This window comes from Marmota marmota, unplaced genomic scaffold (genome assembly GCF_001458135.2).
Source record: "Marmota marmota marmota unplaced genomic scaffold, marMar, whole genome shotgun sequence".
Classification (NCBI taxonomy): Eukaryota; Metazoa; Chordata; class Mammalia; order Rodentia; family Sciuridae; genus Marmota; species Marmota marmota.
The window spans coordinates 84,669,907-84,688,219 of record NW_026000026.1 but is presented as its reverse complement, the minus strand read 5'-3'; the positions used below and the strand labels follow the sequence as shown (position 1 = coordinate 84,688,219).

The 18,313-nt window shown below is 34.3% G+C and overlaps 1 protein-coding gene across 1 annotated transcript in view; it reads left to right on the top strand.

Annotated features, from left to right (window-relative positions):
* The first annotated feature begins 1,176 nt into the window (after positions 1 to 1,176).
* Prrc1 (proline rich coiled-coil 1) overlaps positions 1,177 to 18,313 on the top strand; it is a 30,880-nt gene continuing 13,743 nt past the window's right edge. Inside the window, exons 1-6 of the mRNA XM_048811884.1 lie at positions 1,177 to 1,288; positions 4,437 to 4,559; positions 5,304 to 5,693; positions 6,698 to 6,858; positions 10,666 to 10,768; positions 16,158 to 16,345. Of these exons, the coding sequence (XP_048667841.1) occupies positions 4,457 to 4,559; positions 5,304 to 5,693; positions 6,698 to 6,858; positions 10,666 to 10,768; positions 16,158 to 16,345 (945 nt within the window). The 5' untranslated portion in view covers positions 1,177 to 1,288; positions 4,437 to 4,456. The remainder of the gene's footprint in view (positions 1,289 to 4,436; positions 4,560 to 5,303; positions 5,694 to 6,697; positions 6,859 to 10,665; positions 10,769 to 16,157; positions 16,346 to 18,313) is intronic.

The following is an 18,313-nucleotide window of genomic DNA, read 5'->3' as shown; positions in this document are numbered from 1 at the left end:
GTAGCCCGCAGGTGCACGCATCACAAGGGGTGAGTCCCCACCGCGGATTGCACGGTGCTTGCGGTTCGGGGGGCGGGGGGGTGAGGGGTCTCTTCTCGGACATTGCTTCTGTCCTGGGCCGAGGTTGCAGCCTCTGGACAGCTGACACCACCTTCCAGCGCGCTGGCCACAGGAAGAGACCGGTGGCTGGCGCCTACGGACCTTAGCCCGGCCCTGCCCGGCCTGGGGACGTGGCAGAACCTGGAGGATGGCCGCCGTCTCGTGCAATAGGATTTCGGTCTCTGTGGCCCTGGAGAGTTTGAGCATTAACCAACCGGGACTGGCATTGGGAGAAAGCTTATTTTCCCCCGATGTTCTCTCGTAGGTATCTACCGCTGCTCCAGAGGGCTTTTGCACTCTCCCTTTGTTTGATCTTGGGACCCGTTTCAGTCAAATTTGTAGAATAGCCAGTTTCCTAGATTGGCAGAATATATGCCCAGGAGAGGGTTTTGTTGTTGTTGTTGTTGTTCTTTTTTTGGTCAAAAGTAGTTGTTTTGAGAGACAACATGTACATTTCTGCGATCGTGACACATTTTGGCATTCCAGCCCTGTGCAGACATTATTTCAGTCAGTGAACGTTTAGGGGAGTTAATTTTAGGAACTGAGCTTAGAATGTGGAGAAAACACAGTGCTCTAGTGCTCACTGGTAGTAGAGGCAATCATGTGGCTCTTAGTACCTCAAAAGTAATAATGTTTTTTAAGACTTTAAAGTTCATCAAAGCTCTGTTATTCCATTTATTTTCTTACAGGTAGTTATCCACTTTAAAAAACAAAAAACAAACAAGGCCCAAGGAAATTAGAATAGCAGAATTTGGGAAGAGACTGAGGACTCAGTTGTCGAAACCATTCTCATTATATTGTCTTGCATCTCAATATATTAATACTATTACTTTTTTCCCTTAAAAGCTTTACCAACTGATGTCTCAATGTTATTTTATCATAATAGTTTTTTTTAGTAGAAGTTATGATATTAAAAATTTACACCAGTATTCCCATTAAACCTTTTCTCAACTAGTAAAGCTTTTTAATGCAATGACTTTGTGTTCATTGTACAAGTTCTTTTGCCAATGCATTTGCTAATGTTTGGGATCAGCATTGTGTTAAAATACAACCTCCACTACTCATTGTAAGAATTCACTTATGTTGTAGGAAGAGGAATGACTGATGAAAAAAATGATGAAGAATTATGGGAAGTGATAAGACCCCCGGAGGGGCATTTCTGTCTCAGGTTACTTACCTCTGGATATAGGTATGGAATGAAAGAATTTACCTCCCTGTCTTATGTTAGTGCCATAGATCTTTCCTCTCTGTTCACAGCCAAACTTTTTACCAGGATTGAATTTAGGGGCACTCAACCATTGAACCACATCCCCAGTCCTATTTTGTACTTTTTTTAGAGCCAGGGATGAGTTGCTTGTTGTTTAGGCTGGCTTTGAACATGCAATCCTCCTGTCTCAGCCTCCTGAGCCACTGGGATTACATGCCTGTGCCCTGCCACAGCCAAACTTTTAGTTAAAGTTTTGTTATTTGTCTCACCCCACCCCTCCAATCTTCAATCCAATTCAAACTAGTTTCTATCTCTACTCTTTCTTTGAAAACAGCTCTCATCAAGTTCATGGCTAATTTGCAAATCATGAACCTTTCAGATAGTGTTCTTTTTGGCTTCTGTGCAGTATTTAATACTGTTATTGTGCCTTGAAACACTCTTTTGTCATTTGGACACCACAGTCTCCTTATATTCTTGTTTTTCTGACCATCTCATTTTCTGCATATTGATTTACTACCTAACTAAACAAAATTAAATATAAAGTCACAGTCTCCTAGATAATCTCATCTCAGAACATGATTTTAGATCAGTACATTGGTGACACCCAGACTTGTGTGGTCTCTGCACTCCAGACCAACTCCATGTCCCTGGGTGGATGTATCAAGGAGTTTGAACTTATTAGCATGTCAAAGACAAAACACCTTGTGATCCCAACCCTCTTCCTCCAAAGACAACATCAGCATTGACTTCTTATAGTGTTCCTCATCCAATTTTGCAAACCATGCCTCTTCCCCATCTACCTCACCAGTCACTGAGTTTTACCACCTATACATTTCTTTTTTTTAATATTTATTTTTTAGTTTTAGGTGGACACAATATGATGCTGAGGATCAAACCCAGTGCCTCGTGTATGCTAGGCAAGCGCTCTACCACTGAGCCACAACCCCAGCCCTACCACCTATACATTTCTTAAATCCATCTAATTTATCTCCATCATCATCCCCTTTGTCTAGGCTAGAGTTTCTCAACCTGCCACTACTAACATTTGGGACCAGATAATTCTTATGGATGAGTTGTATATTGAGGGTTTTTTCACAGTATCTGTAGCCTTTACAAACTAGATACCAGCAGTACCCCTCTGGTGATGATAATCAAAAAATATCTGCAGATGTTGCCAACACAACCCTACTGGGTAGTGCATAATCACCCCCTCCTTGTTATGAGAATCAGTATTCTGAGTTATTGGCACCTCCTATTTGAACTACTCTCTGAGTAGTCTCTGCTTTGTCTGTGAGATGGCCTAGTCTGCGTACTTTTCAGTACACAAATAATGAATTTTTAGTAACCGGAATCAGTGTAAATGTCCTTCATCAGGTAAATGGATACACAATGACACATATGCAATAGAATACTATTCAGTAATGAAAAGTAGTTCATGTTACATACAACAACTTGGATGAATCTCAGAGGCATTATGCAAGTGAATATAAAAACAGGTGAAATTGAAATAAGGTCTGTAGGTTAGTAAATAGTCTGTACCAATGCCAATTTCCTGGTTTGATAATGTATTTAAGTAACGTGGTTATTTAGTAACGTTTTACTGTTATTGAGAGAAACTGGCTTTGGGATACTGAAAAACTCTACTAGTTTTGCATCTTCCTAGGAATTTAAAATTTCAAGGAAGTTAAAAGACAAATATGCTACGTCCAGCTTGAATGCTTTATAGTGACATTCTGTTCTTTAAACAAAATAAAGTTTATCTTCTTAACCTGGCTGATAGGACCCAACACAGGCTTGACTCCTGCTTCTCTCCAGTCCTCATTCTTTTTTTTTTTACCTTTACCACACAGGTATTTTTTATTTATTTATTTTTTTTAGAGAGAGAGTTTTTTAATATTTAATTTTTAGTTCTTGGCGGACACAACATATTTGTTTGTATGTGGTGCTGAGGATCGAATCCGGGCCGCACACATGCCAGGCGAGCGCGCTACTGCTTGAGCCACATCCCCAGCCCACACAAGTATTCTTGAATGTGTCTTGCCCACTTTACCTTACCTTGTATTTAGACCTATGTTCACTGTTAACTGGCTTCTCTGTCCCCTTCCTTGCCATTTTTGTAGTTCTGCCCTGTTGTAGTCAGATCTCAGTTCTGTGACTTCTTTGGGGGACCCTTTTCCTGGCTTCCAAGTCAAAATCATATTTCTGTCAAACAGCTCTTCCTACCCTCATGGTACATAATTCAGACTACATCGGTACATTGGTATTATTGTATTGTATAGGTGTCATTGTATATTGGTGTTATTGTTTGATTGTGTAGAGATACCAATATAGTGCTTAGGAAGCAGTCGACCTTTGTTGAATGTCTGTTACATTAATAAAAACATTAAAAACAAATTAGGCATGTTTAGAGGTTGGTTTATACTTGAGGTGAACTTTAAGATTTGTGAAGGAAGTTTTCCTATGTTTTATAATCTATTATCATCTGTTGGGAGTTTGCTCTCTAGTGGCATTTTTTTGGTAGTTAACATTTCTAAAACCTGAGACATATCATTTAGCTGTTACTAAGTGTCCTTTACAATGTGAACTAGGGAAATGATAAATGAATGCACTTACCAAGTTGAGCACATTGTTAACATAAAATGTTAAGAGTTGTGGGAAGAGATTAATACTTTATCAAGTCAAGCATATTTAGAAATTTTTGTAATGTTAATTGATGCAACCTAAATAGACTGCTTTATGAGGGAAGAAGATGGATTTCAAAGCTACGTCAAGTGTTTTATTTTTATTTTAAATAAAATAGTGACCAGAATCTAGGCATAACTTTAATATGTATTCATATGGCAGAAAATAAGACAATGGTGGCAATTTGCTACTTGAAATGTTGGTTATATAGTTAACATAAAATTATTTTCTAACTATAGAGTATGTGTGGAAATATCACAGATTGTTTGCATAGATAATTTCGTAGACCTTGTTCTTAGGAATTTTGATAAGTCCGTCATCTGTAAATAAGTTATATTATAAATAGTAAAGGCAGACATTTGTCTTTTAATGATTACTCTTTCTCTAACTATGTAAGCTTTAAAAGTATAATTTTGGTTACTGTGTGAAATTTATTACATTTTTGCAGCATACCATTGTTGAAGAAAAATGATGGAAGAAAGTGGAATAGAGACAACACCACCTGGGACTCCTCCACCGAATCCTGCAGGACTGGCTGCTGCCACCATGTCTTCTACCCCTGTTCCTATAGGTACATGTGTTGTCTCATACTTAGTGTGGTTGTTTGTTTGTTTGTTTTGGTGCTGAGGATTGAACTCAGGGCCTTGTGCATGTGAGGCACTCTACCAACTGAATTATATCTCCAGCCCTTACCTAGTGTGTTTTGAGGAAAATGAAGACACTGTTACCTTTTCTGAATCAATTAAAAGAAGAATATATTAAACTTTCTGTAATATTTGTCAGGATGAAAGAAAATAGCCTTTTTTAAATTTAAAGAATGGAAAGAAATAGTCTTACTTTATTGCTATTTTAGAAAATACCAATATTTTATATTAGGTTGATTTTGTTCTTTTTATATTTATATTGACTACAAGTCATCTTTTTTACTATGATAGAAATGTCCTAAAAAGCATGTATTTTCTTTGTCTGGTGTTCAATGACTTTGTGGTGATTTTTTGAGTTTTCTGTGTATAGGTTTTTATCTACAAACCAGGGGTGAAAAATAGTTTTATTTTATTCAAATACACCAAAAAAGACAGATCCACTTATTAACAATGCCATAATGCATTTCAGTATTGCCTGCTGCTTTTAGTTAGGGGAGTTGATAATCATTTGCGCTCAATCATATTTGTTGTATATCTTAAATTACATATTTTAATTCTTGGGATATGGTCTGTTAAATTAAAAAATTTTGCAAGGCACTAATGAGAGTTTGATGATTAAATAAAAAGTATTTTCAGTTTTGTGATTTTTATCCTCTCCACTTTTTTTCCAGCTGCATCCAGTTCTTTTCCTTCTCCTAATGTGTCTATGGTAGACTCCTTGCCACCACAAGTCTATCCTACTCCTTCACCAGCCCATCCTCCAGTGCAGCCTACAGCACCACTACCTTTTGTGCCTCCTGTACCAGCTCCTTCGGTTCCACCACTTGGTACTTCTGGGCCACCTGCTGTTTCTCCATCAACTGCTGCTGCCTTCACCAGTCCTCCTTTATCCCACTTTCCACCTTCAACTTCTGCCCCGAGTGCTCTCTTACCTGCACCCACTTCTGGTCCTCCTATATCAGGATTTTCTGTTGGTACAACTTATGATATTACAAGGGGACATGCAGGAAGAGCTCCCCAGACACCTCTGATGCCCTCATTTTCTGCACCTCCAGTAACAGGTAGTTTTCTCTTATTAATGCTTTGAAATATATGGCTATAGTAAATGTTTTATTCTTTTTAAATTTCCAGCCTTATTGAAATACAGTTCATATAATCACTAATTTTTGTTTATTTACAAAATTTTACATACATTGCCATAATCCATTTCATAATCTTTTATCAACAGAAAAAGAAACTTCATATCTGTTACCAGTGATTTTTTTTTTTTTAATGGGTTTGTGTATTCTGGGCATTTCATATAAATGGAATCATGTAATAACTGGTCTTTCTGACTAGCATCAGTTTAGCTGAAAATAGTTTCAAGATTCGTGCATTTTATAGCATGTGTCTGTACTTCATTCCTCTCATGGCTGAATAACAGATCTAGTGTATTTAGCTATGCAGTTCATCAGTTGATGTTAGGTTGCTTCCATGTTTTGGTTATTTAGATAATGCTGCTATGAAGTTTGTGTTCAAGTTTTTGTGGGGACATGATCCTTGTCATATTCTGCCTGTTGTTTCTCATTTTAGGGAAAATAAACAACATTGCTGTAATTTTTTTGTTATCCAACTTTGCTTATCTGCCTTTACAAACAAAATTTATTACAGAGTACAGGTATTATACCCTTGTCTGTTTATGTGAATTTTATTTTTGTGTTAAATTGAAGTATATGTACTGATTGTTATGTTTTTTAATGATGGGCTTGTTGCCCAATTATTTTTGTGGATTAAGGAGATTAGAACTACAGCTGTCTGTATCCAAGTGCTAAATGGGACAAGCATGCAAAACTTTTTTATATATATATGTATGCACATGCGTGTGTATTTGTCCTTTTTTAGGACACTTGGTGTAAGCCTATGTAAAGGGAAAGAAATTTTTTGCAATTGTATAACTTAATCTTGAAATGCTTAACTGTGTGGTTACATTATTAAAATTGTTTTAAGCTACTTATTTGCTTTGTCTTGTTACAGGAACAGAGTTTGTGGAATAAATTAACATATTAAAATTTTTTCCATTGAATAGGTATTTTGCCAACTCCTATTACTCAGCAAGCTAGTCTGACATCTCTGGCACCGGGAACTGGAACCACATCAGCCATCACTTTCCCAGAGGAACAAGAAGATCCTAGGATTAATAGAGGTCAGGATGAAGCATCTGCTGGAGGAATCTGGGGTTTTATTAAGGTAAGGAATATTTACTTTAAAATTATATTTAATTTTCTAATTATAAAACTGATAGGTGTTCATTAGAGAAATTTTTAAAGTACAGAATTCATAAGGAAAGAATAAAAGTCCTTTTTCTTATAAGTTTTCTGTGGTTGCTGTAATCTGTTGTTTGTGCATATTTATGGATATTTGTATATTCTGTTAATTAAATTCAAATAGATAGTGATGTGGGTATTATTTTGTGTTTTTTTGTTTGTCTTTACCTAGTAATTATCATGAACATTTTCCCATCCATAAAATATTTTTCAGAGTGCATTTTTAATAGCTACTTTATATGCATTCTATTGCATTTACTTCCCATTTGTTATTTTACAGATCTAATACTGACATTCTCTAATTGTAATTTTTGAAAATTAGTTAATTTTAATTCAGAAATAAATTATACAGATTTGTCATATACAGTATGATGTTTTAAAATATGTAGGCATTGTAGAATAACAGAATTGAGTCAATTAACATATGCGTTACTTCACATATAATTTTATCGTGAGAAAACTTGAAATCTATTCTCAGTGATTTTTCAAGAATCAACCCATTGCTTTTAAGTATAAGTCACCATGTTGTATAGTTTCTCCTAATTGTAATTCTTATCGATAAAACTATGATGAGCATTATTCTTATCGATAAAATTATGATGAGCATTCTTGTATGTAAATCTTTATGGTTATCTCTGATTCAATTTCTGGTCAATGTTCAAGTAGACATTTTAAAAATCATGTATTATGCCAACATACATTGTTCAGCATTTTTCATTTGGCAGCACTAGTTGTTAATTTGAAATAGAGTATTTTATGATTTAATAGGCCAAAAATCTCAAAACCTCATTTTAATTTGTATTTCTTTGCTAGGTACTGAATTTGAACATATTTTCTTGAGATTTTTTGCCACTTTTTTTTTTTTTGCGAATTCTGTTCTTTTTTTTTTATTTTTAATTTGTGATAACTTTCTTTTCTCTTGTTGAATTTGTAAGAATTCCTAAGGTTTGTTGTTGTTGATGTTGTTTTGTTTTTGGTACTGGGGATCCAACCCAGGACTTCATACATGCCAGGCAAGCACTCTACCACTGAGCCACTTCCCTAGCCCATATCATATGTTGCAGTTTTCTTTATTTTAATTTTATTATCCTTTTTGACACAAAGTTCTTAAAATTTTAGGAGTCATTTCTGTAAATCTCTTTTCAATTTTACGTTTTTATGCTACAAAGAAAAAAAGACCTTTTCTTAGCCATAATATTTGATGAATGTTTTTCTTTGATATCTTCTAAGGTTTTTATCATTTCATTTTTTACATCTATTTAATATAGCCGAAAGACTTTACTATATGAGGTAGAGCTCAAACAATTATTTTTCAGCTACTTAATGGACTGTTGAACCTCATGTCACCAATGACTTGATATGTCACCTTTATTTTAGTTACTAAATTGTATGTTAATGTCAGCTTCTAAACTCTATTCTACTCCCTCTGCCTTTCTTTTCAGTATTAGCATACTGTTTATTTTATTTTGTACATGAATATTAATAGTAGCCATCTTAAACATCTACTGCATTTATCTGTTGTATATTGTTTTAACAAAATACCTAATGCTGTGTACTTTACAAGGAAAATAGGTTTAGGTAGCTTGAAGTTTTGGAAGCTGAAAGTCCGAGATCCAGTGGTTCTATCTGTTTGGTCTCTGGTGAAGGCCTTCCTGGCTGCATCATAACATGGCAGAGAAGTACACGTAGAAGGGGCTGAGCCTGTGGGATGGCCTTGCTTTATAATGACTTGTTCTTACAAGAACTCACTTCATGAAACCAGTATTAATCTCTTCTGAGGGCAGTGCTGCTCTGACCTAATCACCCTGTACTAGGCCTCACTTCTAGAAGTTTTACAACCTCAGCTCCACTGCATTGGGAACCAAGTTTTTAGCACATGAGCCTTTAGAAGACAAAACACATCCAAATCATACCATCTACCAACTGCTGAATGGATTGAAAAATTATATATCCATACAATGGAATACTCCTCAGCAATTGGATTCTTCCAATAACAGATGAATTTCAAAAGCATTATATTAAGTGAAAATTAAGCCATATTTTATTTCATATATGACACCCTAAATAAGGCAAAACAACAGAAAGAAATTAATACAGTGTTTGACAAAGGATAGGGTAGGGACAGGGGTCCCAAGAAGATGTTATATGGGAAAAGATCTAGCACAGTGATAAATAACATCCTGGGTTAATTTAACTCTAGGCTAATTTATTATACTAGTATATATTGAAAGCCTGCTGTGTGCTGAGATGGGTATAGGGGGCATTCAGTGATGCATACGATAGAGAGGGCAGTTGAAGTCTCTCCATTCAAAAATATGTCAGTATTCAGTTGCATAAGCTCGCTGATTTGTCTTCAAATGTTGTGTCTTATCTGTGCTTATTGAGACAAAACATTAATTGTTGGTCTTTCCCACTTATTTTTATCAATGAATTTTGGAATCATTCTGCCAAATTACTCCCAATATTCTGAAGGTTTTTTTTTTTTTTTTACATATGTTAAATATTTTTTACATTGGTAAGTGATTCAGTGAAATTTTACATTATTTAAGCTTCATGTTTTATGACTGGCGTTGTTCAGAGCTTCCTTTTTTAAAAAAATATTTTGTAATTTAAAAGTTTTCTTTGTGGACTGGGGCTGTAGCTCAGTGGCAGAGCACTTGACTAGTATATGTATGAGGCACTGGGTTCAATCCTCAGCACCACATAAAAAATAAACAAAAGGCATTCTGTTCATCTACAACTACAAAACAATTTTTTTAAACTTTTCTTTGCATAGAGACTATAACTATTTTATCCCTTGCCAAGAACGTCTCTCTTTCCACTCGTCATCCCCAGCTTAGCTCTCCAGGGCTTGGAATAGTAATAGCTCATGGTTCCTAGCATGCAGTTGGTAGGTAGTCTTAAATTTCAGTCTCAGGAACTCATTTTGTTCTGAGTTGCCTTAGTTTAATGGTAAGTTAGGAGAGAGGGCATCTGACTTATTACTCAGATGCCATCTCAGGAGGCACTGCTTCCTCAGGTGCTTTCACTCTGGGAGAAGCAGAAGGAAAGAATGGGCCCTGAGATGTGGTTCCTCAGCCTAACAGTGTGGTTCTAAGACTCCAGAGGAAGAGGTCTGGCTGAGAAGAGAATGGGAATGAACAAAATGAGAAACTGGAAGTAGGAAGAAAGGAAACTTTAAAAGAAGATAGCTAAATGTTATATGTTAAAGTAATAGGGAACCATTCAGGGGGATGCAAATGAAAAGTGTTTTTTTTTTGTTTTGTTTTTGTTTTTTTTACTATTTTTGTATATTAGGGAACAGAGTATGGATATGTATAGCATCAGATTCCAGTCTGTATTTGAGAACCTGAGGGATGTTTCATCTAATATTTTAGGTAAATAAGTAGAGATGAAGTATAAAAATATATTTATAAATAAAATGTACATAGAATATCATACATTCCAGGCCAGGGCCATTCAAAATGTGGTCTGAAGATTGCTGCTAGTTTACACACAGCTATGGATCTGTGATGCCAACGGGAAGAGAACTTGAGAGGACCATTTAGAAATATTAATAATAACAATTTACATTGCTCCAACCTCATTTTTTTATATATAAATATTTTTAAAAAGTTCTGGTCTGGGATGCATTGTAAACTTAAAAATTTTCCTCACAGTCAAAAAATTCATGATATTCTTTGTTTTGAATGAGTATCTATGAATTTATGTACTAATTTGTTTCATGCAGGGTGTGGCTGGAAATCCTATGGTGAAGTCTGTGCTTGATAAGACAAAACATTCAGTAGAAAGCATGATTACAACGCTGGACCCTGGCATGGCTCCATATATTAGTATGTATATAAGTTAAACGTATCTGCCATGTTTTAAAGTGTGCATAAATGTCAGCCACTAATTGTAATTCTCAGTTCATTTCCATTGGTCATGTAATCAGTGGACATTCCTCTTATATTCTTGTATTAAGCTGTCCATCTTAGCTTTGGTACTATTAATTCACCCTTTGCTTAGTCACCATTAAATAAGTTTTGAAAACTCCACAGAATAGACTGTAAAAACAATATGAATTTTTAGTGTCATTACTTATTTTCTTAAAAATATAAATTAGTACTGCTTTGTATTAATTTGTTTTATTTTATTCACTGTTGACATTTGAAGTGATGCTTTTGTTCATACTTGGTTTGGGATTTTTTCCAGTTGTTTTAGATAATGTATGTATGCTTAAGTCAAGAATAATATTTTTAAGGATGCTAATCTAGTTATTAATAATAAATGTTTACTAGATTTGTTGGGAGAACTATTTTAAATGCCTTTAAGCTCCTATCACCAAGAATCCTTCAGACAGTTGGCATAGAGATACTCTCTATTATTTAGCTTTTGTATACATATTCAGCATGTAAAGTAATATCTCTTATCTAGGTCAGTAACCATTATTAGTAATCCTATAGAAAATCTTTTGCAAACCAGAGCTTTATTACAGGTACTCAAACAGTACCTGTAATAAATTTGTTTGTTTATATTTTTTATTATTTTTAATAGTTATATGTGACAGTAGAATCTATTTTTGATATAATTATACAATCACAGAATATATCTTATTCTAATTAGGGCTCCAATCTTGTTGATGTACATCATGGTAAGATTCACTATGCTGTATTCATATAGGTACATAGGAAAATTATTTTTAGTGTTAGTATAAAATCAAGAGCATTCACTGGTCTTAACTCTGTTGTTAGTTCACTGTCTAGTACATGTCAGTGGACAAGACCTAGCAATGATTAAGTACCATTTATTGAATACTTATTCTGCCAGGTACTAATTCTCATAAGAGTTCTGGAAGGTAGGTATTTTTCTCAAATTTTAGGTCAGGAAATTGAATTCAAAGATGTGTTAGTAATTATTTTGGGTCACATACACATAGCTTGGTGAAGCTAGATTGAATCCAAGTTTAATTTTTTACATTTTAGCCACTTTGCTTCCCTTGAAGTAGAAAATTCAATCAAAAATTAGACCAAGAAAAATGAGAAATTATACCCCATCTGATTCAAATGTATGATATGTCAAGATCATTGTACTGTCATGTGTAACTAATTAAAACAAATTAAAAAAATAAAAGAATGGCATATATAAGAAAAATAAATAAATAAAAAATAAAATAGTGCTGAGATATATCAAGTGAAAATACAAAGGCATCTCACAAGAACTCCTAGAAGCCAAGAAACCATGACAACATAGCTAATTTTGTATGTCCCTTTCTAAAATAAGCTGACTCATTGTGGAATGAAAAAAGTAGTCTTGTGATAATTCTCTGAATTAAATTATATCAAATAAAAAGTGCCTATGAAACTTAAAAAAAAATTAGACCAATTCAGTTGTTCTTTATGTTTCTAACAGTCTAAGAATTGAGAAGTTTGACTCTCTATATATTTGGTTTTGTATATTCATAATAACCAGTTTGACATACTTAATGCATTATATATATTCTATTCTTCAGAAGTATGTATTTTGAATGAAGGAAAGAAATGTATATTTTTGGAGGTTTTGCTATTTTAATGGATGTAGTCTGTGTTAGACTGTAAAAGCAATTATTTAATCCTTACAGCAGGTGGTGGCAGGTAGTTTTCTACAAAGAAACAAGCTCAGTGACTTCCCCAAAGTAACAAAGCTGATAAATGATAAAGCCAGGACTCCAACCCAAGATAATTTCTCAAACCAGTAATCTGCACAACATCAAGAAAAAGGCATAAAATCAAAGGCGGGGTTGGTGAAGAAAGATAAAGAAATGAAATTTCTGTTATTATGACAACATATAATTAGTTACCTTTAATATGTGATACAACAGTGTGTAAAAGCTGACACTTTACTGACAGCAAAAGCAATACCATTCTGATCTAACAAAACTCAATAAAACTTATGGCATTTTTACACAAATATGTTAGAAATCACTTGATATAAAATTTCAAATATATCAAAGAAATCACAAGAACTGTGAGAAACAGATTTTAATTGCCTCCAAATTGGATCTTTCTAAATTCTTTTAACTAGTTCTCTTTATTATCATTAAAGACAGGGCCACTCATCACAAACTGAAAAGCCTTTGAGCTGCATCTGAATGGATCAGTATTTAGTGATAGTTAAGATATGTCAATTATATTGATCTACTGTGTACATGTGCGAATATATAATAATGAATTTCACTATTATGTATAATTATACTCATCAATTTAAAAAAATGACATGTCCCACGTGGAAGAAAAAGTGAGAAAGGAGTGTTTATTCTTCTCTTTGCTATGTGACCCTTTGCTTGTAGGTTCTGATAACTGCTGAAATTCCCAGTTGAGAAGTGATCTGTGGAATATTACATAATCAAGGAGAAGGAGTCTTTGATAAAAAATAACCTTCAGTTGTTCCACAGATATTTAGTTGGAAAAAATAGCCTTGCTTTTGAGGCAGATGTTTTACTTACAAACATCTTTCATGAGATATCTCTTTTACCAAGGATAGCCATTAATGGCTATTAAATATCAGAATATACTGTGCTTAGAACCAGGCCTTTGAATTTACCATGCTGGTTGATCATCACTAATCTGGAAATTTGAAGTCAAAATGCTCAATCTGACAGTTTTTGAGTACTGTTGTGATGGCACATGTGGAAGATTCCACACCTGACCTGTGATAGGTCACAGTCAAAATGCAGACTCACTAAAAATAGTATACCTTCCAGCTATGTGTATAGGTGTATATGGAACAGACATGAATTTAACGTTTAGACATGGATCTGTCTTCAGAATATCTCATTAGGTATATATAGGTAAATACTACAAAATCTGAAAAATTCGGAAATCCAAAACACTTCTAATCTCCAACGTTTTGGATAAGGGATAATACTCAACTTGTATCGCAAAATATTAGATTAAGATTTTTTAAAATAATGAAACATACTTGGTCAAATAGTTATATTTAGAAATAAAGCACAGGGTTTTAAAAATTAATTTATTTATTCTAATTAGGTATATATGACAGCATAGAATGCATTTTGATTCATTGTACACAATTGCAGCACAACTTTTCATTTCTCTGGTTGTACATGATATAGTATCACACCACATGTGCAGTCGTACATGTACCTAGTGTGAGAGTGTCCAGCTCATTTTACCATCATCCCTGCCCTCATATCCTCTCCCCTCCACTTTGCCCAATTACAGTTCCTCCATTTTTCACATATCCTACCCACCCCCCTTATGGGTCAGCATCCACTTATTAGAACATTTTTGGGATTGGCTTACTTCACTTAGCATATTCTCCAACTCCATCCATTTACCAGCAAATGCCATAATTTTATTCTCTTTTAATGCTGAGTAATATTCATTGTGTATATATAGCACAGTTTCTTTATTCATTCATCTATTGAAGGGCATCTAGGTTGGTTCCATAGTTTAGCTATTGTGAATTGAGCTGCTGTAAACATTGGTGTGGCTGCATTACTATAGTATTCTGATTTTAAGTCCTTTGGGTATAGACTGAGGAGTGGGATAGCTGGGTCAAATGGTGGTTATATTCCAGGTTTTCCAAGGAATTTCCATAGTGCTTTACAGATTGATTGCAGCAATTTGTGGTCCCACCAGCAATGTAAGAGTATGCCTTTCCCCACAAATCCTCTCCAACACTTATTGTTGTTTGTATTCTTGACAACTGCCATTCTGAATGAAATGAAATCTTAAGAGTAATTTTGATTTGCATTTCTCTAATTGCTAGAGATGTTGAACCTTTTTTTCATATATTTGTTGATCGATTGTGTATCTTCTTCTGAGAAGTATTTGTTCAGATCCTTAGCCCATTTATTGATGGGGTTGTTTGTTTAGTTGGTATTAAGTTTTTTGAGTTCTTTATATATCCTGGAGATTAGTACTCTGACAAAAACACAGGTTTTTAGTATAATTGAAAGTTAAAGTATTTGAACTGATGAATAAAATGTGGTATATTCACCTTTTTAAAATTTCAAATTTCATAAATTATTTCGGTTTTCAGATATGCTTAAATATTGTTATTAGGACAGTAGTGCATGTGTGATTTACAAATAAATGTGTGATAAATGCTTTTTTAAAAAACGATGAAGATGTAGAATAAAAAATTTGATGATCCCCATACTGAAACTATTTCTTTGATAAAAAGCATATGTTATGAGAGTTCTTGTTTTTAGTTCATAGTTTTTATGAAACTCTTTGATGCACCACTTGCCATTAGTAATAGTTTTTATTTTCATTTTCTGGAATATCACAAATATATAACTTATACTTCACAAGTTGGAAGTTTAAGTCTAGGATTGCTGTATAGTTGAAGGACTGCAAACTGGCAAGCACATGGTATTAGAAGTTTCATATAATAAGTATCTGTTTTTATTAACTAATAACAGAATAATTATTTGTATTTATAATCTTAAAAATGCAATTAATGTCTCCACCCAAATTTTAATTAGAAGAAGCTTAGCTAAATTAGTGTAGTAGACAAATAAGCTGTTTTCATATCTGTTGTGTCATCAATTCCCAAATAAATAATCTGTGGAGTACTTTTAGGAACCATTATTAGATGCTGTAAAAGTATTCAATGAACAGATTAAATGTGGGAAGAACTTGGCTAAACTCATGATTTGTGAGATTTCTCAGAATCTCTGCTCTGTCAGTGTATGTTGTGAATTTCACAGAAGGGGATGCAGTGTGCAGTATCTCCCACAGTGTTTGACTACAGAATACTGTTTTCAGGCAAACTACTGTTGTATTCAGGAACATTTCATAGACTACCAAAAAATATCCTAGTTATGGCAGATATGATACTCAGAATTATTAGAAGGTATGTACCATTTAAGACTCCTTCATATACTGTATTAAATTCCTATTTTTGAAACTCAGAAAAAATTAGCAGTTTGGGGCTAATCACATGTTGGAATGAGATGCTCTTATACTTGATTAAAGGGTGAAAAATGTATCTGATTATATCAAATGGTGTGCTAAAAAGAGGGTTCAGGTCCTGACATGAGCACTAAACAGCAGTGTTGCCTAAGGCAAGACTTTGTCAGCTTCAGTTTCCTTAGCCATACAAAAATGGTAATGATTTTTATCTTGCCTGGTTTTATGAAGTTGGAGTAATTATGTAAATATTAGCATATGGTATGGTAGTAATTATGAGAATTTCATTATTTTAATTTGGAATTGTAATTTTTTTTTGTAGAATCTGGAGGTGAGCTGGATATTGTGGTGACTTCAAATAAAGAAGTAAAAGTGGCTGCTGTCCGAGATGCCTTTCAGGAAGTCTTTGGCTTAGCTGTGGTTATAGGGGAAGCTGGACAATCTAATATTGCCCCACAACCAGTGGGCTATGCAGCTGGATTAAAAGTGAGTAAAAACACCTTTTTCCCTTTCAATTAATTTTTCATCATTGTGATAATGATGTTGTGGTTTATATGGAGCTAATTGTGTTTTTATAATGATGTTGAATTAATGATTACTTTTAGTTAGAAAATTCTTAGGTATATTGAAGATATAGTGGAGTTTTAATTTAAAGAAATCTAAGATAGGTTGTAATTATTGGTGGAAGGATTGAAATATACTCAGCACAAAAAGAGAGTCCCAAAAGAAATCTTTAAAACTTAGTAACAACATTCAGATCAGCACCTAGAATTATAATATATATTGAATCTCACAAATTTGTTATTATTAGTATTAATAATCCTGAAAATGTTAAAGTTCCAGGAATTCTGCAGTCTCCTCTTTAAGTTCTTTTTTCTTTGGTCTCTATTGTACTGTTACCGATAAATAGTGGCATACAAGTGTCTCTCCCAACTTAAAAAAGAAATAAGCCAAAGGAAGCACCACCAAATTCTTTGACCTCATTTGCCCTATACCCTACTACTTAAATTTGCTTTCTTTGAGAGTTGCCAACACTTTTCTCTAATTCTTCTCTTGCAGTCTCTTAAACCTGCCCCAAGCAGGTGTTTGCCTGCATCACTCCCCTGACAGTTCAGGGTTCTCCATGCTATTTGACTTATCAGTGGCTTTCTAGACAGTTGTCTCCATCTCTTTCTTAATTTTTTTTTTTCACTTGTCTTCCTGATACCACACTTTGGCTTCCTGGTTCACTGTTTCCCTGATGTTTCTGTGCCTCTTTTCAGCATCTTCTTGGTCCTCTTCTCTGTCTACTCCCTTAGTGATCTCCTACCTTTCTTGGTCTTAAGCCTCTTAGGTGTACCAGCGGTTCTGTTTCTGTCTCCACTGAGACCTAAGTCCTAATTTATATAAAACTTGCCCTTTGGATGACTTTCTTGAATATCTTAAATTTAATGCCTACAATTAAACTTTTTCTGTCCCCTAGACTTGCTTTCCCACTCGTCTCTGTCTCAATAGATGGCATTTCTATCCTTCCATTTTCTTAGGCAAGAAACCTTGGAATCATTCTTAGCTTCTCGTACTTCTCATTTATAATTCATTAAGAAATCTTGTTTGTGAGACAGATAGTTCTTGGCTTTTGTTCTGGTTATGTCTTAGGAGGTTGCCTCAGACACTGAATTAGGGCATACTGAACCATTGTTTGCAAGGGAAATACAGGATTACATTTTTGCCAGCCTATATTTTTTGTGCTCTGTTTAAATACATCTTTATATACATGTTTTTGGTGTTTTTTGTTTTGTTTTGTTTTGCTTCATTATATTGAAATGTTATAGGCAACAATACTGTAGCTCATGCTTGAATGAGATTTATTTAATACACACATTTTCTCCATGAGGTATATCACAGCCTCCTTGTGCTAAGGAACACTAGGCAGCATATAGCACTACACTTGGAGGCCATTTGAAACAGAGAGATCAACAACAAGCACAAAAATGCCAAACCAAGGCACTGATAGAGAAAAAGACACTTGTTTCCAGTACACAAACTGAAACAAGAAGGCACAGATAGTATTCCTTGTTCATGTAATTGAAAATGTGCATATTGGGAAATGTGCATATCAGACAATTCAAATTTCTTGTGCTTCTGTGTATGTCTGATTTTGAGATAACAAATACATTCTAGTGATGAGTAAAATTCACCGATACAGGATTCACAAATAATGAGGATAACTGTATTTGCATTTAAGGAGAAATACGTTCTGGTATGACATGCTGGCCATAAGGAATGTATAATAGTGTACATTACTGAGACCATCTGAAAGCCACTTTACCTTATTCACTCTCTTCATAACAGAATGAGGTAACTAGCATAGCATATTTCAAGTTTTGATTATAATTAGCTATTAAATATAATTATCCCACATTGATACTAGGTTATTTTAAATTGTACTGGATAGTGCTTTATGAATTTGAGGTACTTTTTCATGTTTAGTACTTTATT